Source organism: Lepidochelys kempii, chromosome 16 (assembly GCF_965140265.1).
Source record: "Lepidochelys kempii isolate rLepKem1 chromosome 16, rLepKem1.hap2, whole genome shotgun sequence".
NCBI classification, from domain to species: Eukaryota; Metazoa; Chordata; order Testudines; family Cheloniidae; genus Lepidochelys; species Lepidochelys kempii.
This window is the reverse complement of record NC_133271.1, coordinates 18,158,361-18,181,872: the sequence shown is the minus strand read 5'-3', so window position 1 is coordinate 18,181,872 and position 23,512 is coordinate 18,158,361. Positions and strand designations below refer to the sequence as shown.

The window sequence follows — 23,512 nt, the reverse complement described above, 5'->3', positions numbered from 1 at the left end:
GAGACTCATAAAATCTACGCCATAAAGGGGGCTATGAAGATTCCTTATTAACGCCTCTAAAATGCATCAGGGTCCTTGTCTGGAAGGTGCCTGGCAGGGTAAAGTATCCTTATTAAATGCACCCATAAAGGAGCAACGGGGGAGGGTTACCTGGCGAGAGACAGACAGACAGACAGACAGACACTCTTCTTGCAGCAGATGGTAAATGCTTTCCCGTGACCAACCCATAGCATCACAGGTCCCTTGCAGCCACCAGGCACACCATTCCCCCCAGACAGGGAGGAACCACTATAACGTGTCAGCTAGGTTTACTGGGAACCAGCAGATAGGACAGGTCGGGAAGGGAATCGAAACGGGGAGGGTTGTGGGAAGCCAGGCGAGTTCCTTGGAGTGGGGAGAGAAGGGAGGGGTGGGTGATTTGGGAGGGCTGTGGGGGGTTGGGGGGGCATGGGGGATGGTGGAAAGGGGAGCAATGCTTCAAAGGGTTAATCCGAGAAGGGGCACGATACGTCTCTGTGCATAGACAGGAGCCCACAGCCATTTCCAGTGGTAACTCTACCCTCCCCTCGTCCCCCGCCACGGATGGCTGATCACCCCCACGTAGAACAACCTTTTTGCTCTGGAACAGATACCCCTCGACAATGGACAGGTGGAGAGGTGACTTCAAAGCCTGCCCCACCAAGCCTGGCCAGCTCCCATCCCAGCAGGGATCCCGGCAGACCAGACATCTCCAGTAAGATAACACAGGCAGGGCCTGACCTCAGGGGCTTTATCAGGCAGGAGGATCAGGGTCCATATGTCCGGTGCCCGCTCTCAGGTAGGCTCAGCTCCCCCGGCCCTTTCTAGAGTAACAGCTGCCCGTCACTCGCAGGGCGCAGGCATCTCTGCTTTCCTCTGCTGTCCGTGGAGCGATGCTACAGGAACATCTGTCTGAGACTTGATGGTCAAAGGCGCTCTAGCCCCTCTCCGGGGGACTTGCATCATTCTCTGCACTCCCTTGAAAGCTGCCAGGGGAGTTTTATTCTCTCCTCTTAGCAGATTTCCAGGAATGAATTGAAATGGGCTAGGCTGGGGTGTTGTGTTCTCTCTCTCCACACTGTTCACATTGCGCGGCTGAAAACTCAGGCGCCCCCCTGTTCTCTATCTTATCTGCCGTAGCATGAACTCCCCCGTCCTGTCTGGTCAGCCTCCCTCAATCCTGAGCCAGAGGGATGTCTCCAGGACTAAGGAGGAGATCCAGTCTCTGGGGCCATTCAGTTCTTGGCCTCTCTTGGGGCTGCCCTGTCGGCTTTGGACATGACTCTGCTATAAACTGGGCTCAGACCCACCAAACTCATTTCCCAGGAGCCACCAGCCAGCTGTCAAACGGGAATGCTTTTGGCCGCAACTGACTTGGGCCGGATTTGAACACGCAACCTGGAGATGAAAGTCTAGGCAGGTCTCTTTACTACCAGTCATGATGGCCACCAGCTCCTAGGGCGGTATCATCAGTCAGCTCTATTTTCATGCAGGAGTCCTGGGTTTGATTGCTTGACCCAGGCTTTTGCTCCCAGAGGCTGTGAAAGTATGCAGGCTTTTGGGGGCAAAGAAGAGGGTACATAGCACACAGGGCCACGTAGGAGCTCAGAAGAATATCTCATCAAAGCCTACTTGACTGGAGGGAAGGTCAGTCACCACATCCTTGGGCCTTGACTCCAATTCACAGAGAACTGAAATGAAACATTTCCAGCTCCTCACTAGAAGATTTTCTGTCAGGGATTAGATACAGGGCTGGGATGCCAGGCAACTGGTTACAGGAGCTTCCAGTACTGAACCCTGGTATGCGGGGTGAAGCTTTGGATGAGTCCATCACTTCTCAGCTTGGTAAAGAAAACGGTTTTCCCTCTTTCAGTCTCATCTCCAAGGCTGCAGCTCAGGGCAGCATCCAGCAAACTGCAAGACTTTAAGCCTAGGTCTGAACCAAGCCTTGATTTTTGGCTGGCTCGTGATCACAACCTGGCAACCAGTAGAGTGGCCTTTGTGAACATGTGGCCAGTTCAGGAAGAGGAGACAGCAGCAGGAAGAAACCACCACTAGGAGTCTCCTCATGCCCTGCTCCACCGCTTGCCAGGGGCATTCTGAAGGGCACCGTGCAATAAGGTGACCTGGGAATGAGACGCTGTAGCATGCTTTACCGGACATGGCACAGAACAGAAACGCATGGTAAGGACGGGTTGTAGTCGGCCTGGCTTGGGAGCGGCGAGTGGCACAGTATGATATGGGGAGGGTTAGTGCCATGTGGCTTAGCATGGCGGGGTTTGGTACAGCATGGCATTGTGGGGGTTGGCATGGGGCAGCTTCGCATGGCACAGTGTGACCCAGCAGCATTGGGTGCTGCATGGCTTGGCATGGCATCGTGAGGTCTGGATGGAATCCAAATACTGCAGAGAAGAGAGCACTCTTGTCCAGCGGCTACTCCACAGGCCAACTCTCAATGGAGAATGAACACGTGCTCCTGCTCTGTCTCCTCTCCCAGGTGCTGGGCTGCTCTGTGGCTGGCTGGCAAGTGAGCACGGGGGCTCCCCAAATGGAGATGGTGCCCACAACTCAGAGCCTGGTACCTGTGTGCCTCTCTGCTCTCCTCTCTCCTACCGATGGCGAGAGCCTCAGGTCCTGCCTGCCTGCCTGCCATTCCTGTGCGCTGTCCTGTCACTAAGTGAGCTAATTAGCCCATTAAGCCCCCTGAGACCTAGAATAAAGACAGGGAGATGGGGAGAGAGATAGTGGGAGAAAGAAAGGTTCTATTTAAGCATCTTCAGTGATCCAGAAGTTTTATCTCTTTAATCTTTCTCTGTGCTACCACACAGGTGCCCTCTCAGCTTTCTTTTCCCAGCTGGTCTTTGGGGACTCAGGGTGGAAGCCATTCAGGAAACAAAAAAGTATTTCTCCCCCTCCTTCTTGGCCTCAGAATTAGGTTGGATCAATACAGCCAGAGCAGTGGCCACTCTGTAAACTCCATGAGTCAGGGTACCGTCCACCCCACCTGCACCGAGACTCCACGGACACTGCTCAGATGTTTGTCTCCTGGCAGTATTTTTCAGATTTCTACTGAGATATGGATTTCAGGAAGGGCTGGGAGATGGAGATATTCCTCTTGATCTGTTATTGGCCAGTTATCACAAGGGTGGAGCGCGTGTCTCTGGGACAGGCTGATGTTAATAATTCTCCTTTAGTGATCCTGAAGTGGGGACATGCATGCTCCGATATGGCTATTCCCCCTTCTCCTGCCTGCTGTCTGACATGCTTAGTCTCAAGGAGCAGGAATCCCAAATTTTGCTGGATTTGCAGCGCTGCCCTGGCCCAGTGATATAGCTTGGTCTCACGGCTTGCTAACTGAATGACCGTCCGTACTGCACCAGCACCCCTTGCGGCAGCCCAGTGATGAGCATTCCAGGAACAGCTTTGTTCCTCCACCCAGTTTCCTTGTGCGACAGTATTTTGGTCTGTTTATCCCCTACCAATCATGGACAGACCTGCAGCCACCCCTCTGGGGTAAGACTCTGTCAGATCTCACAAGCTAAGCAGGGCTGAGTACTTGGATGAAATGGAGACATCCCAAGTGTTGTAGGAGTTGGCACTGGTAATTTGATAGGTGGCTCTCTTCTCTCTGGGTCAGTCCGGAACCAATACCCACACTACTGGGCTTCTGAAGATACCATCTTTGGATGAGCTGTGAAAGCAAGGTTCTGACCATGTCTTGTTGGTAATGATGCCATACACCCTTCCTAAGAGAGAGTATAAATCTTGATGCTTGAGCAAAGTCTTTCCAACTTGGATAGTTACATTCTGCCTTCCTAAGTTCCCCTTGCAGTTTCAATGAGGTGCAGGGTTCTTCGTCATTTCTTGTCTTAGATGGTTCAGCAGTGTTGCTGTGAGCCATTAACCAGCTGAAAGGGGCCACTGCACGGATACCAAGCAGCACAATAAGGCTGGAAGTGCGGCTGCAAGAAAATAATCTTTTTCTTTTGACAAATACAGTTAAAGCTCCTGAAATGTAAGGACAGGAAATGTAAGGAAATGTTCTTCCATGGCAATGGAGAAAAACATTAAATCCAAGACACATTAAAATAATAACCAGCTACTTAAATACTGAATCTGACATCTCCAGGTGTAAGGTACTCCCCCACCTCCCTCCCCCCCCCACGCCCCCTACTGCAAACAAATTCCCCAGTGGAAGTGATCCGTCTTAATAGCCTTCTCACTTTGTAACTGCACTCCAGCTCTAATCATTTCAATCTGATGGCGCAAACAAGGTCTGTGGGAGACAATGGCATTTAAACACCTGGCCGTACCTGGCAGGGAGCGGGGAGCTGAAAGCTGGTGAAGTCTGTTGCAAAGTCACCTTCCCACAATGGAATCAATCGGGGCGGGGGGGGGGGGAGAGATAAACACTAATTCTCTTAAATTCAGAGCCTAGTTACAATAATTAGGTGTTAAAGAAAGACGGGAGAGCATGAAAGCCAGGCCTCCAGCACCCTCCCTCAGCTGGGTGGGAACCTCAGATGTGCAACACGGTAATGCTGCTTTCATGCCCTTTATTCCAGGCTGAATTATTTATCGTATTCATGCTCTGCTAGTCTAGGCTTAGCCTCCCCGATTGGGTCCTGGCTGGTCTGAGTTCACATAGGCCTGATTTAACGCAGACCAAAAATGGTCTCTAAGGTGGGGGTTCTCAACTTTTTTCCTTTCGGAGGCCCCCGCAGCATGTTATAAACACTCCACAGCCCACCTGTGCCACAAGAGCTGGTTTTCTGCATATAAAAGCCAGGGCCGGCATTAGGGGGTAGCAAAGTAGGGCAGTTGCCTGGGGCCCCACGCCACGGGGGCCCTCCACAAAGCTACATTGCTCAGCCTTCAGCGTCAGCCCCAGGTGGCAGGGCTCTGGACCCCTGGCTTCAGCCCCATGCGGTGGGGCTTCGGCTTTCTGCCCTGGGCCCCAGAGAGTCTAATGCTGGCCCTGCTTGGAGGCCCCCCTGAAACCTTCTCGAGGCCCCCTAGGGCGTCCTGGACTCCTGGTTGAGAACTACTGCTCTAAAAGCCCTGTCCACACTATGGCGAGTAGCAGCGGCCTTTAAAAGGGTTTCTAGCAAACTCGCCCTGATCCAGTGGACAAGGGATTCTATCCCTACTCTGCAAGAGATCGGTGCTATAATGCGGTGGTGCACATCCCCCGGGGGAGCCTGTGTATACACATATCACAGTGCTCCACCAGGGATGTTGTGAAGTGCTTGGGGGACCAGAGAAAAGGCTGTAACAAAACCTCGGGGAGAAACCCCCCCCAAATTTTGAGGAAGATCGAATCTGGATCCAAACTTTGTGGCTCACCCCTGTTTCAGCAGCATGGTCTAGGGGCTAGAGTACAGAGGTAGCTGTCAGGAAAACTGGGATTTATTCCTGACCACCACTGGGAGACCCTGAGCAAGACTAAGTCGCACGGGTTAACATTTTCAGCAGTGCCAATCATTCTGAATGCTCCAGTTTTTAAGTGCCCAACTTTAGAGCGGATTTTCAGACATGCTGAGCCCCCACAACTCCCAGTGAAATCCAGGCCAGGGGGCTCAGCGCCTTAAACCAGGCTATGGGGTTTAGACTTAGGAACCCAGAGTTAGAAGCCCCTTTTGAAAATCTGACCTTTAACTTCTCTGTGGCTCAGTTTTGCCACTGGTCCAATATGGTTCACACAGGTCTGTACCCCTGTAAAGTGCTTAGAGCACTCCAGAAGCATTCTCATCATTCGTACACAAACCTCTGTGCTGATTATCAGTTAAGGATGTCCATAAGCAGCCATACAACTATTAAAAATAAAACAAAACCAAAATCTAGGAAGACAGCTAATTCTGAGCACCCAATGCAACAACCATTCCCCAACAACAGACAGCCTTTAGCCAAGCCACACGGCCACACCTGGGCAGAGAAAGGCCGTTTCATTTCACAGAGGGATTCCATATTTCAGAATTTGGGTTTGTTACAACTCAGAACAAAACCCCTCAGATTTCAAAGTTGCCCATGAAATGGAATGGAGCCCCAGTTCAGGGCTGTCTACCTGGCAGGCTGCCCCAGAACTGCAGGCCAAGGAAGCCCCGGCTGCCAGGAAACTGGGTGGGCAAGCTGACAGGGAGGCAGGCTCCATTGGAATGTCATCGAAACGGATCTGTTTTCAAACGTTTCAATTTCAACTCATTGGCAAATGCCGAAGAAAAAAGGTTTTGGGACTTTTTCCAGCCAGCTCTACGTTTTACACACGTGCAACCACCATCAAAATGCAACTTGCAAATAACCTTAACTCTGCCCCGGAGCGCCACCAACCGAAAATCTTCCCCGATTTGTTCCTTCCATGCCACGAAGGATTCGCTATAACTTTATTCACACCATTCAGATTTTCCACAATCATGCCTTCAACATTGTTGCTCTGGCCCCTCTGCTAGCATAAATCTAAAATACCACTGTTGGTTTCTAGCACATTTAGCTAGCATGGTTCTCGGAAAAAAGAGTCTGAACAGATCCTCAGCTGGTGTAAATTGGGGTAGGATCAATGGACCCTTACTGATTGACACCAGCGGAGGGTCAGATCCCTCCCCATCTGTGGTAAGGAAAACCATGACTAGACCCTTGCCTGGTTGATGCTAGCACATATGGAAAGGTAACTAATAAACCCACCAGTGTTCATGTCAAAATCTCTCCATGCCGGAGCAGGTTGCTGCCTCTGGATAAAGCAGCTTGGTGAATATCTCAACCGTTATGGAAAGGTTACTAGCTAAAAAGGTAATTATTCGTTTCAATTTTCTTTTCTAACAGCTGGGTTGGAGAAAGCCTGGCTGTTGGATGCACAGTAAGGAAAGTTCATTTCTGCAGAAAAGCCAACAGGTTCTACACTGACAAGAACCATAGCATTTTATTTTCTGGCCTGACAGCATGTCAGATGAGCTACACAAAAGCCCCTTCCACTTACGGGGTGGGGGGGGGGAACCACCACCCCAGAATTCTCCAAGCAGCTTTTTAATCCCATGACTTCCAAATAATTAGGGTTGTTAGAAATAAACAAATCTCTCGCCCTTTTCTTTTTTCAAACATAAGGAAAGTGAAATCAAAATAACCAGGGACAGATGCTGCAGCAGAAAGAAAATTGAAAGAATGGCAGTGGGGAAGATTTCAAGAGTTTCTTTTCTTCTGAAGGGTACAGGGAGATCCAGTGACACACTGCACCCTCTCATGCCAACGCAGAGTAGTTGTTGCTACTCTCTACTGTCTGTTTAGTTCCCTCCTCCCCATGTAAAACATCTTTGCTGTGGGTGAAATTCACACCACAGAGGGCCAGCAGCATGAGGCCGATGAACCACTAAAGCCTTCAAAATAGGGGTTAAGCAGCCTGCAGGCCTCTGCCCAGGGGTGAATTTCACCCCGTGATTGTATGCATTTCTGGAGATGAGGAAACAGACTGGATATCTCAAGGAGGAGGAGGGAGGTCATAGGAAGGGGACAAGAACACAGGAACACAAGGCAGGCTTGGGCATCTCTCTGTGGACAGTGGACAGAGGGAAACCAGCCTTGCCCAGTCTTGCTTTCTTAAAGTCCCAGCTCCTGGAGACATCTTATCTCATGGGAATCTCACGATTATAGAGAAAAGTTTGGAACGTGACCTAAAGGCTCAGAAACTAGACGACAAATAAAAAGCACCCAATGTGTATTATATATATAAAAAAATATCCAATGATTTTTGGGGGCCTGACTCCTGGTTTGAATGTTGGGGCTGACCACCTGGGAAAGAGAGAGTCAAAGTCCCCCTCTGAGGACGGGCTTAGAAACAAAAAATGGCCCAGGGCTGCTGCAGGGTCTTTCACAGTCCCACTAACGCACTATTCTTGAGCGCTACATAACAAGATGGGCCAAGCTCATTGCTACTGTAAAAGTAGTGGTCTGTGCATGGTGTTTTGATTGTGCCCTCTAGTGGTTATGCTAGGTATAGTACTACTTAGCAAAGGAACTGCCAGGTGGGCTTTGCTACCTGAATCCTTAGCTGGAGGTTGGATGTGCCAGGAAAGTACAAAATGAAGCACAGTGGATCATGAACAGCAAGCCTCCAGGCAACTGTCTTTTTTTTTAAATTAATACAATATATCCACAGGTGTGCAACATATAGTCCCCCAGCTGGGGCTTTGCAAAAGGGTACATGTCCCAGCTGCCAGCTTACCGTAGCCAAATGTGGATTTTTCAAGCGTGGGGAAAAAACCCAAATCAACATCATAGAATCATAGAACCATAGAATAACAGAGTTGGAAGGGACCTCTGGAGGCCATCTAGTCCAACCCCCTGCCCAGAGCAGGACCAATCCCAACTAAATCATCCCAGCCAGGGCTTTGTCAAGCCTGACCTTAAAAACTTCTAAGGAAGGGGATTCCACCACCTCCCTAGGTAATGCATTCCAGTTTCACAAGATTTAAAAATCAAAACTTGGGCTCCTTAATTTAGTCCTAGCAACTGGCTCTGAGTTTATTCACAGAATAAGCAGAGCATCAGTGGCAACGCCCCCTTGGCCATTCCAGTCTCCTCTAAAGTGATCATCTCCACTGTATGAGAGGCATGCTCCAAGAGTATGACTGAATGGGCCATTGGCCTCATCAACTCCAGTCCAGGTTGGTAATGACTGAAGCTTGCTACCATCTGATGTCTGTTCCACTTGGGGCCCACTCTGGTGGTGTGTGTGAGTCTGCTAGGAACTGAACTGAGACCCATCAAGCTCATTTCATGTAGGGTGCAGAGCAGACATCAGATGGTATCAAGCTTCGGTCATTACCAACCTGGGCTGGAGCTGAACCAGTGAGCTAGAATTGAGGGGCTTCATGTCCTATTCCCCCCACTCCTGCTGCCCCTTTCAGTGTTCTGATCAACAGCACCACAGTCATAAACCGCAGTGAGCAGCACGACTGGCTGCATGACCGATCGGCTGAGTTATCTCAGATTTTGAAATCCCCCTCTCCCCAACAAGCAGCTGTTCAGAGCTGCCTAAAAGCCAGAAACTTTGTCTCCTGCTTTGCTGGGTTGCTTCTACCAAACCAAATCCTAAATCACGTAAAAATGCACAGTGCCCCATTGTGGGCTACACGCTGCATAGCACATTCCTGCAATCAGGAAGAAGCACAAGCAAAATGCTGAAGGGTTGGAAGAAGGTTTTGAGATGCACATTTTCATTTTTAAAATCTGCTCGTGCAGAAACGCTGCAAAATTCAGTTCTGGAATGCGAACACCCTAGAGTTTGGGGGTTGTTTGGGACTGGAGCTGCTTTTGCACTGGGCCCAATTCCAGCAGACACCCCTCCAAAACATGAACCACAAACTGTGGGAACATCTTCACACAAGCACATCACACTTAACCATGGAGGGTTTGCTGGATCAGCTCATTGGTCCCACAAGGCCTGGATCCTGCCTCCAGCAGTGGTCAACACCCGATGCTTTAGAGGAAGGCACAAAACTCCCATAATGCACCCGGTCAATTGCACAGTGATGAACATGGTGAGGAAGAGGGCAACTGGTGAAGCTCTTCATGACGCCTGCAGTGAGATCAGTGTACACCCCGGGGTATTAGATCTGATTCCCCTTATTATCCTAGCTAGTATGGGATCAAATGGTCATGAAATTAACCAACCCTTTTAAACACTCAGTCACTTGCTGGCTTCCTGCAGCCGTGATTAATCTAGAGCATCACCCTTGTGGTCACTGAGAAGCCAGAAGAACTAGAGATGACCTGAGCTGCAAGATTCAGTGCTGGGTTCGAGCTTCCCTAAAATTTGGGGGTGTTCAGATCTGCAGTTTTCCTTAATATGCATGCATTACTCCGTGCTATCCTGGTGGTATTCGTGGGTGGCAGATGCTGTGGTCATAAGAATACAAAACCATTCCCACCATATCAACCACCCTAGAGTTCAATGGAGTCACTCCAGATTCACACCAGTGGATCTGAGGATTGAGCCTGGTCTCCTGGCCTTATAACAGGCTGGACCAAAAACTCCCAATCTGAAAACTGCCACACAGGCAGAGGCATCAAGCCAAGGCACATCCTCAGCTGACTCTGGGTGCAACTGCGGCTGGAGAACATTCCTCTCAGGGTGCCATGTTACCGCAATGATATCGGCCAATTGGAGGAAGTTCAGAGAGGAGCAACTGAAGTGATCAATTGGCTGGAGGGACCAATTTAAGAGGGACTATTACAAGGGCTACTCTGGATAGCTCGGCTGCACAATGTCTAAAAAGGCACCCTGTGTGGGGCGGAGAGGGAGGAGGGGACAGTCTCTATGGTTTTGTGGGAGGTAGGTCGGGGGGGAGGGGGTGGTACATACCATTGTATACCAATTCTGAGAATTTCAAGGCGAGCCCCTGCTTGATTTTCCGCACCTCCCGGTCCATGGTGAAGGCCTCAATATCTAAATGAGCATGGTACAGGATGGTCCCTGCTGGGGTCTCGTAGATACCTAGCCATTTTTCCAGGCAGGGGGAAAAAAAAAAGAGAGAGAGAGAGAGAGAGAAACGAATGAGACCAAAACTGTCAGCAAATGACAAAAAATAATGACTTGGCTGACAGAAGGAGCCGTGCTTGAGCCCATTCAGTCCCAGCTTGGTGTAAAATGCATCTGTCATTATATTCATGCTGGGGCCGAGACAGTCCACTCCGCGCCTTGTGGAGAAAATGTCTAGATTCCCCTCTTTGAAGAGGCACTCTGACGAGGCGAAATGACAGGGTTTAGGAGCCGATCCCCCTGCCGATGCATGCCCACCGGTCTGCGGCTGAAAACCTGTAATTAAATGAGCGACGCGGGGCACAGGCACGGGGAGACGGGGGCCTGAAATACCCTCCGCTCCCCTCCAGTGGCAAAAAAACAACAACAACACAATGAGAACCACACGTCAGCTGTGAAGAAATGAGGCTACCTGGGGTACTGGAGTGCAACCTCATTTGGGGCTGTCGACTCCCCCGCTCCTCTCCCTCCTCTTCCCCTCCCCACCCCAATTCTGAATCGCGGCAGAGCTTCGGAAAACAGCCACCACAAGAGAAGTTTAATTATTTTGATGACTGAGCGCTGTGGGGCCGAGCCGGTTGGGCTTCTCTGGGGGCAGAGGCAGAAAAGCCAGCTTCCTTTGTTCCAGCCTCTCTCGGCTTGGTTTACATAGATTTATTTTTGGTTAGTTTTGAACCATACCACTACCCTCCTTCACCTCCACATCATGCATACACCATGCCTGCAGATGAGGCATGCATCCATCGCCATGTGCCAGACACAGCAGGTAGGCACCCAGACATATTCCACAGGTACACACGCCTGCATGGTCAAGTGACACACACACACACACACGCCTCTTAATGTTTCAGGTGGCTCAAGTGGGATGGGGCGATGCGACATGGGGCCGCAGCGCCACTCAGATTTGGCCCATCCACCCCTCCGTAGACAGAGACGGAGTGTGGGGGAGGATGAGCCAAGTTCTCAGTGGTGCTGTGACCCCGTGCACCAGGTCACACCACCATTCCATTTCAGGGCCTGCTCCAACAGTGGGCCCAGGTCAAAATGCCCCTTTTGCAGGACAGGGGCTCGGAGTGTCAAAGCAGGAGAGCCCCACAAAACCCAGGACCGTTGGGAAGTATATGCATGCACGCACACACAATCAGCAGGCCACACGCAGCACGCATGTTCATGAAGTGCACACACACACACACACAAACTGCGTGCCCAATGAACACCCAGAATGCACACACAGTAGGCTTAGCTACAGAACACATACATACAGTATGCATACCCTCAAAACACATATACACCCCCCCCCATATCCCAGGACTGTACACATACTCACAAAGAATACCACCTGCCCTCTCTCCTCTCCGTCCCCATATTTCTAATACACAGGTGAAAACAGCTGCCTTGCACACACATTGTTTAACAGTTTTGGTCCTGGCAACCCAGCTAAAATACTGCTGCACAACCAGCAGGTGGAGCTCACACATTGTGTTTTGTTGTATCACACTACAAAAATAGATGCCTTAAGAGAAAAAAGAGCAGTAACAGTGTCAAACCGTTGTGGCTCCAAAATATACTCGAATGTACAATACATCTCAAGGAGTGCCTCTGACTAATGCTGCGAACTAGAGAAGTATTTAAAATCAAGTGGGCACGCTGCAGGCTTTAACAGCTTTGCAGGTCAATCCAATACCACACAGGGCTGCTTCCAGTTCCAGTAAAGAAAAATGTGGCAAAGTATTCATCTAACTGGAAAATTCAGCACAAAATAATGGGAGACTCTAACTCCCTGCAAAAAGGGCACAGAAACATGAAATGAACCAAAGAAGGAAAATGCCTTTGTCCAAGTTCGGGTACCTGAGAATGTTTGCGGCTCAGTACACGCACGAGGGCTAAGGGGTCAAGGAACAATTTTAGACACAACAGATTTATCATGCCAGACCGGATCACTGGTCCAGAACATCCCATCAGGGACTGTCTTCTTGTTCTGATTTTTGCACAGTGCCCAGCACAATGGGGCCCTGGTCCAGGAGTGCTCCTAGGTGCTCCAGTAACACATAATTAATAATAATAATATTGGGCTTCCAGCAGCAGATAATACTCAAGGCTTCAGAGTTAGGAGCAACCACCTCCATCATGTGCCTGACTGATGGGAGAGGGGAGGAGAGGTGATTGCTTCCTGACCCCTGTGGAGATCACGTACACTCTGCCTACTTGGTAGGGCCCAGGTGACCAGGGCAACTCGCAGTTGAGGAGTCTGCTACAGCCTTGGGTAAGCCTTGGTCTTTTAGCTCAGACAGTAGCAGCTCATGCATTAAGAGCCAAAGGTCCCAGGCTCAAGCGCCCTGCTGCCAGCCCAGTCAGGGTGTGGGCATTACCATCAGGTAAGGCCTTGACACCTGAGCGGGGATTGCCCTTACTCTTGCTCACAGAGCAACCAGGCATTGAATTATCCAGCCCTGCCTATTAAAGGGAAAAAGAGAGGAAGAAATCCCACTGACCACCGAAAAGCCACAGCTAAAACATACTTCTATCAACGGGACCAGACTGGAGCCGGAGTCATGATCAATGGCAAGAGGAGGTGTCATTCAGCTACACCTCTCTGCAGGTGACCCAACCAGGGGGAATAGGTAGCTGCCTTCAGGCAAGTCAAGTGGAACTCTCACTGACTCAGTTTCTCCGCCCGTACTACTCCTCTCCTCCCAGGTTTAGTCTGTCTTGCCTATTTAGACGATGACAAGACTGCCTCTGAACTGAACTGCTCACTAGACAAGCGTACAGTACCTAGAACAATAAGAACGGACTGACTGGGTCAGACCAAAGGTCCATCTAGCCCAATGTCCTGTCTTCCAACAGTGGCCAATGCCAGGTGCCCCACAGGGAATGAACAGAGCAGGTCATCATCAAGTGATCCATCCCCTGTAGCCCATTCCCAGCTTCTGGCAGACAGAGGCTAGGGACACCATCCCTGCCCATCCTGGCTAATAGCCATGGACGGACCTATCCTCCATGAATTTATCCAGTTCGTCTTTGAACCCTGTTATAGACTTGGCCTTCACAACATCCCCTGGCAAGGAGTTGGCGTAAGGCACATAATAAAATAATTCCCTGCGGGCACTTACTGATATATTAGACCCTCCGGAGAGGGGGACATATTGGGCTTCAGAGAGACTGCGGCAGCAAAGCAACTGAAAAGCAGCACGTAACGCCAATAACGCAATCAATATTCCTGCACCTTCCCTTAGAAGGTGTTAAAGTTAATTTGGACTGATCAAAAGCTTGTTTTTTGTGCCTCTTTCCCTCCCCCACCCACATTTCCTCTCTGCTCGCGGCAGGGGACGCAGAGCAGACGAACGCTGTCTGTCTGTTTCTTTATTATTTTTATTTGATTTGTGACAGAAACCTGATGCTAAAAGACTGCGGTTCCGGGCGCCTTTGACAGTCGGCGTATGAACCACTGCGCAGGAGGGGAGAGAAGTGACAGCTGAGCTCCCAGCATTGCAATGGAGGAGACAAGAGACACCTTCAAAGTGACACTTACAGCGTCTCCAAGTGTCTATTTCCATCTCCCCGTGTTTACAGGGAAAAGTCAGAGGTATCAGCGCTGCAGCCTGGCGGCGCTTCAATCACACCATAATTACTGCTGAGAAAGGGGATGCGGGGGGAGGGAAAGTGGACGGGAAGAAGGGGAGAGGAATGGAGACAGCTACTGCTTAAAATTTTCTGATTTGTAACCTCTACTGCCAGTTTTCCGTGAACTGAACTGTTTAGCCATATTGACTGTGATCTGTCAGTTTCAACAGGGATCAATATGCGGACATTCCACGCCGGCTCCTGCCAAACAGGGTCGAAAAGGGAAAATGAGGGGAACACAGGATTGAAAGTGAGAACACCCCCACCCCAGCCCCCTGCGTGATGCACAAGCTCACCCGGACGGCAGACCTGGAGGGCCCCGGAGGTTTGACAGTAAGCGCTTTAAGGCAGGGAATGCCATTTACTAAGAGTCTGTACAGTGCCTGGCACAGCAGGGCCCGGCGCCTAGCTCATAGCAAGGAGGATACCACAGTTGGTGGCGAAGGGGGGCAGGGAATGACAAGGGAGAGGACTGAACGGCTACACTCTAGGATCCTGCTGGCCAAGCACTTCCCAAGGGGCCGAGCAACTAAGTTCATCCCTGACTGTGCAACCCCCTCAGATTTCTTGGGCATCACGCTCCGGGGTGGGGGACAGTCCATGCCTGGCTCTATTCCCAAAGTGCCATCATCAGCCAGGGGCAAAGGACCCTGTTGTGCTGGTAGCAGACTCCGGCAATGCCAGGCTGCCCCGGTAGACGAAGACGCCTCCAGGTACAGCTACACTGCGGCTGGAGGGACAATTCCCAGCATAGGTCGATGGATTCACAATAGCTTGGACTGCAGGGGCGGCTCGGGGTGCAAATGGTGGGAAGGGCTAGCTTCCCTGCGTACGGACCTAGGTGCTTGGACAGGCCTGTATCCAGGCAAGGAGGAAATGAAGCACCCGGCTCTTTTGGCAGGCCAGAAGCCCAACTGTCCCCTCCCTTCCCGCTTCCTCCCCAACGATTTCATTTACTTCCCTAATTAGCCCCCCTTCAGAGTTAAAAAGATAATTTGATAATGAGGCCATGAAAAGCCATGAAAAGCCGCATGAGGCAGGAAAACGACTCCCATTTGCAGCCTGCCCTCTCAAGCCGTGGCGGCACTTAGCTGGCTCAGCCCCATTGTCACCGGCAGGCGGGAGCTGGGCTGCAAGTGTGGGTGCCCAGAGCACTCTGAATTAGCCACTGGCCTCCCACGAAAACACAGACAACCAAACCTGGATAACAGGGCTTACAAGGCTGGTACCAAGCTTCCCTGCTCGCCCTGGTAGTCCTTAATGAATTTCAGTGAGAAGCTTTGTAAAAATCAATACAATTGAATTTTTCCCTTCCCACCTCCCCCCGCTTTGCTCGTCATGGGTGGACATTAGAATTCCCACGGCCATGTCCCCCCATTCCATCTCCCCTTAATGTAAGGGGTGACTATGCAGCGCCGATGGGGGAAGGCAGCAAGTCTTCTGGTTAAGGCACTGGCCTGCAACCGGTCTGTGGGATGAATTCCACAATGCAGCCCTTGCTGGCCTCGTCTTTAATACAGCCGTGGAGACTATGGCACACAACACAGTTCTCCATCTGAGCTCGACTTGCCCCAGTCCCCGCAGCAAGGCCCTGGATCCACATGCCCATGTGGAGCCCCAGTGAAGTTATGGGGTCCAGCCACATCCCTCTTTGCTGAACCGAGGTCTAAACCAGTAGCGAGCTAGCCCTACTCCACTTGGATCAGGAAGGAGAAATGACTATTGGGACTTGTAGCTCCCATGGGCCAGTTCATAGAATATCAGGATTGGAAGGGACCTCAGGAGGTCATCTAGCCCAACCCCCTGCTCAAAGCAGGACCAATCCCCAATTTTACCCCAGATCCCTAAATGGCCCCCTCAAGGATTTAACTCACAACCCTGGGTTTAGCAGGCCAATGCTCAAACCACTGAGCTATCCCTCCCCCCAATAGAATTGCCCCTACATATTAAAAGAGGAGGGCAGTCGCTTCCCGCAGAAAGCAAAGTGCAGCCCTGAGGTGAAAGCCTAGCCCCACTGAAACCAATGGGAGTTTTGCCATGGGCTCCGTGGAGCCAGGATTTCACCCCCGGAGCAGATAGGAAGCTGCCAGCATTGCTCTCGCTAGGGCACAAGTTGCGTTCCCCGGTCTCTGATTAAAATACTTTTTCAGAGTGGCTCAGATGCTTGTTCCCTTCTCTCTGGTTCCTTCCCCCACCATTATCAATCACCTAGACACTGGAGTCTAAAGAGAAACTCTCTTTCAGTCACCCACAGCCTTCTGTGCCCTGGGCCCTCATTAACGGTACAGATCTAGGGGCCCTGGTATCACAATCTGGCACTCTTGGAGGGTCTGTGTCACAAAGCCTGGACCACGACTTCTCTGCACAGAAGCCCAGAAAAGTTTAATCAAGGAGCTGTCAAAGAACCAGCTTGGTAAAGCTTGTTCTGCATCCTCCTGATCATATCAGAGATCTGTGTGGCTTGAGGGGCCCTAAGCTTAGTTATAGAATAGGCACCACTCTGGCCTAGGCTCACGGGCACCTACTTCCTCCAAAACTCATCCCACTTCTTCTGTGCTGTCTTGTATAAAACGAATCCCGTTTGTTGTCCCTTCCCTAACCCCTGTGTCAGTCTGTCCTTAGGCCAGGAGCTCTTGGGAACTGGGACCATTCCTCCTTGGAAGCTTGGAAAGCACCTACCCCGTCACAAGTGCTACAATAACCAACTAACAACGAACTGTTTTCTAATGAGTAATAAAAGCAGCATGGAAAAGAACAGGGGAAAATGGCAATTCAAATTCCCCCCCACCATCAAAACTTGAAATTGACATTTCCAAATTCCCAACCAGCTCTGGAGAGTTTGTCACATGAATGGGAGAGGGGGAATTCATCAAACACTTTTCCTGGTTTTTTCCCCATCAAAATTTCAACCAGCTTCACTAATTCTCTCCCAGCCATTGTCCTAGAGGAGTATTCCTGAGATGAGGCCCAGAGGCTGCGTCCCAAGATCTCCGATGCCTGGTCTACACACCATTTTTGTAGTCATTCAACTGTTTCAGTTAGTGGTGTGATTGTCTACTAAAAAGGAGATACACAGTACAATCCATAGTGTTACTTAATAATATCACTTATTCCCCAGCCCTTCTGGGAATAGCTATACCAATAAAACTGCATCCAAAAGGGATGGGTCGTACTGGGAGCTGAATGAATATTTGGAGAAAAAAAATCAAAATGTTTCATTTAGGGCTGTCGATTAATCACAATTAACTCATGTGATGAACTCAAAAAAGTACTGTAGAGCAATCTCTTTATCGTAAAAGTGCAACTTACAAATGCAGATTTTTTTTTGCTACACAATTGCACTCAGGAACAAAACAATGTACAATTTTAGAGCTTACAAGTCCACTCAGTCCTACTTCTTGTTCGGCCAATCGCTCAGATAAACAAGTTTGTTTGCATTTACGGGAGATACTGCTGATTGCTTCTTATTCACAATGTCACCTGAAAGTGAGAACAGGCGTTCACATGGGATTTTTGTAGCCGGCGTTGCAAGGTATTTATGTGCCAGATATGCTAAACATTCATACGCCCCTTCATGCTTAAGCCACCATTCCAGAGGACATGCTTCCATGCTGATGATGCGCATTAAAAAAATAATGCGTTAATTAAATTTGTGACTGAACTCCTTGGGGGAGAATTGTACGTCCTCTGTTCTGTTTTACCCACATTCTGTCCTATATTTCCTGTTCTAGCAGCCTCGGATGATGACCCAGCATATGTTCGTTTTAAGAACACTTTCACTGCAGATTTGACAAAACGCAAAGAAGGTACCAAGGTGAGATTTCTAAGGATAGATACAGCACTCAACCCAGGGTTTAAGAATCTGAAGTGCCTTCCAAAATCTGAGAGGGACGAGGTGTGAAGAATGCTTTGAGATGTCTTAAAAGTGCAACACTCCGATGCGGAAACTACAGAACCAGAACCACCAGAAAAAGAAAATCAACCTTCTGCTGGTGGCATCTGACTCAGATGATTAAAATGATCATGCGTCGGTCCGCTCTGCTTTGGATCGTTATTGAGCAGAACCCGTCATCAGCACGGATGCATGTCTTCTGGAATGGTGGTTGAAGCATGAAGGGACATGTGAATCTTTAACGCATCTGGCACGTAAATATCTTGCGATGCCGGCTACAACATTGCCATGCAAAAACCTGTTCTCACTTTCAAGTGACGTAAACAAGATGTGGGCAGCATTATCTCCTGCAAATTGTAACCCAACTTGTTTGTCTGAGCGATTGGCTGAAGTAGGACTGAGTGGACTTGTAGGTTCTAAAGTTTTACGTTGTTTTGTTTTTGAATGCAGTTATTTTTTGTACATAATTCTACATTTGTAAATTCAACTTTCATGATAAAGCGATTGCACAACAGAACTTGTTTTAGGTTGTAATAAAAAATAAATATAAAAATGAGCACTGTACACTTTGTATTCTGTGTTCTAATTGAAATCAATATATTTGAAAATGTAGAAAACATCCAAAAATATTTAAATAAATGGTATTCTATTATTGTTTAATCTCACAATTAATCACGATTCATTTTTTTAATCGTGCGATTAACCACAATTCATTTTTTTAATTGCTTGACAGCCCTAGTTTCATTCAAACCAAAACAACTTTTTCCCCTGATTTTTACCCCTAAAAACAAAAAAACACAAAAAAACCTTGTTACATTTCCAGACTTAAAAAAAGACAACAAAAGTTTTCGGCCAAGACCATTTGCCAAATTCAGCCCAAGTTCATGAATCTTTCAGGCTGACCCGAAAATGCATTTTCCAGCAAATAAAGTATTCATCCAAAATTTTTTGCCTTGCTCTAGTTCCACTACTTTCTCCACACTGGTATGTAGTTAAAACAGCACCGTTTATGCATGTAGACCTACCCCAAGAGAATTCCTCTGGCACACTCCACTGTGATCGCTATCATACGGGCTGTGAAGTTTAACAAACGCAAACATATTTTTTATGTAAGACCTTTCATACCATTGCTGATACCAAGAGATGAGCATGTGGTCTAGGTTTATGTGGTGCTGCCTCAGCTCTGGACTTGATGACCTCGAGGTCCCTTTTCTACGTACAATCAGTCCCTCACCTCCCAATCCAGCAATTTGCTCTCTCATGTATCCCGGCCCTAAAACATGGGCTATTCACAAATCCTGTATGACTTTACCTATACTGGTGTAGTTAAAGCTGTACGAACCTCCTAGTGGGGATGCAGTTATACCAGAATAAAGGAGCCTAGATGGGTAGAGCTTATTCCTGAATAGGAAGGGGAATAAGCTTACAGGGGTAAGGCACCTTTATACCATGTTAGGTGTTACTGGTATAACTATATTGGGGGAAGAAATGCATATCCCTAGCTGATGAGATTATACCAGTACAAAAACTATGTATAAACCAGGCCTAATTTAGCAAAGCTAGGCATAAACTTAAGCCTGGTCTACACTACAGAGTTAGGCTGATGTAAGGCAGCTTATGTCGACCTAACTCTGTAAGCGTCTACACTAAAATGTTGCTCCCACTGATATAACTCGCCCACGACACGGATTTACTAACTCCACCTCCACGAGAGGCGTAGCGCTTAAGTTGATGTAGTTAGGTTGATGCAGTGTCAGAGCAAACACTGTGTTGCTTACACTGACTGTGGCTGCCTTTCAGTAGCTATCCCACAGTGCCCCACACTCACAATACCATCAATACAAGCGCTCCTGGTGAGGACACACACTGCCGACATAAGAAGTGTAGTGTGGACGTGCAAAAGTGATTTAACTAATGCGGTGGCTGCAAGTCAATGTAACTTAGGTCAACTTAATTTTGTAGTGTAGACTCACCCTAAGGGACTAAGCACATGCTTAAAGTTAAGCATGCACTTAAATGCTTTGCTAAAGAAAGATGGACACAGAATGGGGTCCTGGTCCATAAGTAGAGATCCTAAGTGCTATAGTAATACAAATAATGAAGAGTAATAAGCACAATGTTAAATGTTTTACATGGTCAGCAATGCCATAGTGCAGGGGCTTGCAGCATCACGGCAATGTCTAACATTGTAATGCTTGGATTGTTGCCCTAGCATGGAGGAGGCTGACAGTAAAGGAGAAATCTCCTGTTTACACCCAAACACGCTGGTTATCACTCAACAATGACATGCGGAAAACATACATGATGGTTAAATGGGGTTTAGGGCAATTATTGAATGCTGCAAGGGTCACTGGAGCACATTGGAGACTCTTTAAAGTAAAACAAACAAAAAAAGATCTTGACAAATGACTCAGTGTCCTGAGAATCACATACAAAGGTTTAGAGGGCTGATGGTTTTTTTTATTCAATTGCGCTAACTAAAATCAAACCAGGGGGTTTGGGCCTTTGGCTGCTGGTCTTGCTAACGCACTTGTAAATAATTCCCTCCTGTCTTGATCTGAAGGAAGACTGAGGTGGGTTGTATTTTGCTGTGAAATGCTATCATAATATTAGCTCCTGCCTTGCCACCTAGAGCAGGTTTAAATAAAGGGAGTGCATAAATAGATATTAACGAGAGTTAAAAGGGGGAGGGGGGAAGATGAAATGGAGATGCTAACTAGCTGTATTGATATTCACTTTGGAAGGAGGCAGCTCTTGTCCCCTGAGATTTTCAACTAAGCTGTTTCTCATTGACAAATGACAACCCCAAGAGTTTAAGAGTCAGGCCATCCAAAATAAATAAATAAATTAATTAATTAAAATATTAAGAAATTGGCTTACAAATCATGAGATTTTAAAAACATTTTGGGTTCTTTTTATTTGCCTTCTGAGTTACTAACCTTTAGGGGATCATGTTCCCAAGATTATCCCTGCAATCTTCAGGGCTAGAAACTCATATTTTTCAATGAAAGCCAAGAGTCTAACATAATCCCCTGACTCCAGGAACTGGGGCTTGGAAAACACTAAATATTGTGAGAGCTTGTGACAAAATCATGGGAATTGGTAACACTGAATCCCCCTCCCTGACTAAACCTTGACATTTGTCCACTGGTAACAAATCTAACAAAGCTTAGATATATGCTGTTTCCCCTTTGGTTCATTTAGCTCAAGATACTAGAAGGAAGTTCCTTGGCGTTTGCAACGTTTTTCACTGAAGAGGAAAGTTAAAAGTCCTTAAAAATGAAAAATTGATTCTAGACTCAGAGGTTCAGAGGCAAAGAAAGGGAGATTTTAGAAATATGCTTTTTTAGGTGGGAGGACATACATCTGGTTATTATTATTTATTAATTGTGTTGCAGTAACACCTTGAGATCACAATCAGGGATCTCTCTCACATGCACAAACAAAGTCCCTGCCCAAAAAAACTTACAATCCCAGGCCCCTATCCTGTGCACACTGCGCCCCACACGAGGAAAGGAACAGGGCCCCTTAATCCAATGAGCATTAGTTACTATTAAGAGAGGCTGCTGGTTAGATATCGAGGGCAATTGTTGATGACCAGACGCTCACCTACAATGGTAAGACAGGCTGGATAAGCGCACTCATATGGTAGAATCCTGGCTCTGTTGAATCAATGACAAAACTCCCTTTCACTTCAATCAGCGGGGCCAGGATTTCACTTCCAGGGCTTCATAGCTCTGGATCCTGCCCTCTGCCCAAGAACTGCTGGGTAGTGGAGAGTAGCCAGCTCTTTTTTTGAGACTGAGGTCCTTAGAGCTGCCTGGGGCTGGGGAGTGGGAGGAAGTTGCACAGGGAAGGGGCTCTCACCTCGGGACTTCATGCCGATGAACCGATTCTCCACAATGTCAATGCGCCCCACGCCGTGCTTGCCTCTGTGGAGAGAAAGGAGAGGAGAGGGGGGACAGGTGTCACATGTTGCCAGGGGATGAATAAGCCACTGGGAAGCAGCTGAGCAGCTCGGTGAAAGGAGCTTACGGGATGCCAGCTGGGAAGAGTCAGCCCTTTCTGGCACTCTGCACTAGAAGGGCTCAGTCCAACTCCCATTGAGGTCACTGGGAATCTACTGGCTTTATGGGAAGTTCTGGTTAGGCTTTTATGCTGTGGCCAGCACTGTGATACCTGAGCCCCTCCGATCTGGCCCCAGAGACAGGGCTACTGGCCTAGCGGATAGGAGGAAGCAGAAGATGTGACATATCATGATTTTAGCATGGCTTTTGACATAGTCCCACCTGAGATTCTCATAAGCAAAGCAGGGAAATGTGGTCTAGGTGAAATCACTATAAGATAGGTGCCCAGCTGGTTGAAAGACCACGCTCAAAGAGTAGTTATCAATGGTTTGCTGTCAAACCATTACGGCCTACCTATCAAATTGGCAGGCCATATCTAGTGGGGTCCAGCAGGGGTCAGTCCTGGGTCTGGTACTAGTCAATATTTTCATTGATGACTTGGATAGTGGAGTGGAGAATGTGTTAACAATATTTGCAGAGGATACCAACATAGGAGGGCTTGCAAGGACAATCTGGAGGCTTTCCAGATTAACCCCTGAGGGGGCTTGAAAAAGGACAGCCCCCTCACCCATAGCCTCGCCTTCCCCTCTGCTTCCTCAGGGGTTTCTCACACTCTCAGCCACCATATACCATTAACCACGACATGCCCACAGTTCGGGTCAGCACCTGGACTGCAGTCAGCAGCCTGTACCAGGGCTGCCTACCCCAGGCCAGGGCTTAGGCAGACCCAGCGTGGAGACAGGAAGCAGCACAGACTGGGTTAGTCAGCCTGGGAACCGGAGAGCCTGAGAGAACCACCAGGCTCTTGTCTGCCAGCAGCTTCAGTAAAGAAACCCCTTTCTAATCATTACCGCCCTGTTTCTTCTCTGCCACCAAAGGGAAATTACAACAGCCGTTTTTAAATTCATGGGATGGTCCCTCTTCCCGCAGCCTCCCTCCAGGCCCTGAGAGCATGGCTCAGGGGGGCAGGTACGAAGCCTTGGAGTTAGCTTGGACTTTGCTGCACAGCGCCCCACATCAGGATGCTGTGCACCACCAGACAGCATCACGACGGGCAGGTGGCTCAGGGGAGCGCCAGGCCTGGTGGTGCCTGCCCAAAGCAGAGGTGAGGAAAGTGGGTGATGGCATTTCTCTCCCCTCCCTGCCCCACTGAGCAGAGCCCAGCGCTACCATGGACACATGTTGGCTCAACAAAAGTGCTGAGGTACTTGAGAGTTAGGCACCTAAATACCTTTGAGGTGCCAGGCCAGTACATGTGTGCGAAGCCATCAGACAGGGTCTGTCAGCAGTCACGCTGCCTCACAGTAGGCTGGGGACAGCTGGAATATGATCCATTATCAGGAGTCCGCCCCCCGACCACGCCACCAAAAAATATCCCTTTTT

General features: G+C 48.8%; 1 protein-coding gene across 2 annotated transcripts in view; it reads right to left on the bottom strand.

Annotated features, from left to right (window-relative positions):
* The window catches only part of ASS1 (argininosuccinate synthase 1), a 78,580-nt gene that overhangs the window by 8,254 nt on the left and 46,814 nt on the right, over nucleotides 1-23,512 (bottom strand). For both annotated transcript variants that reach the window (XM_073314646.1, XM_073314648.1), the window contains 2 exons: nucleotides 21,930-21,994; nucleotides 10,370-10,501 (listed from right to left, as the gene is read on the bottom strand). In XM_073314646.1, coding sequence (XP_073170747.1) covers nucleotides 10,370-10,501; nucleotides 21,930-21,994 — 197 coding nt within the window. The remainder of the gene's footprint in view (nucleotides 1-10,369; nucleotides 10,502-21,929; nucleotides 21,995-23,512) is intronic.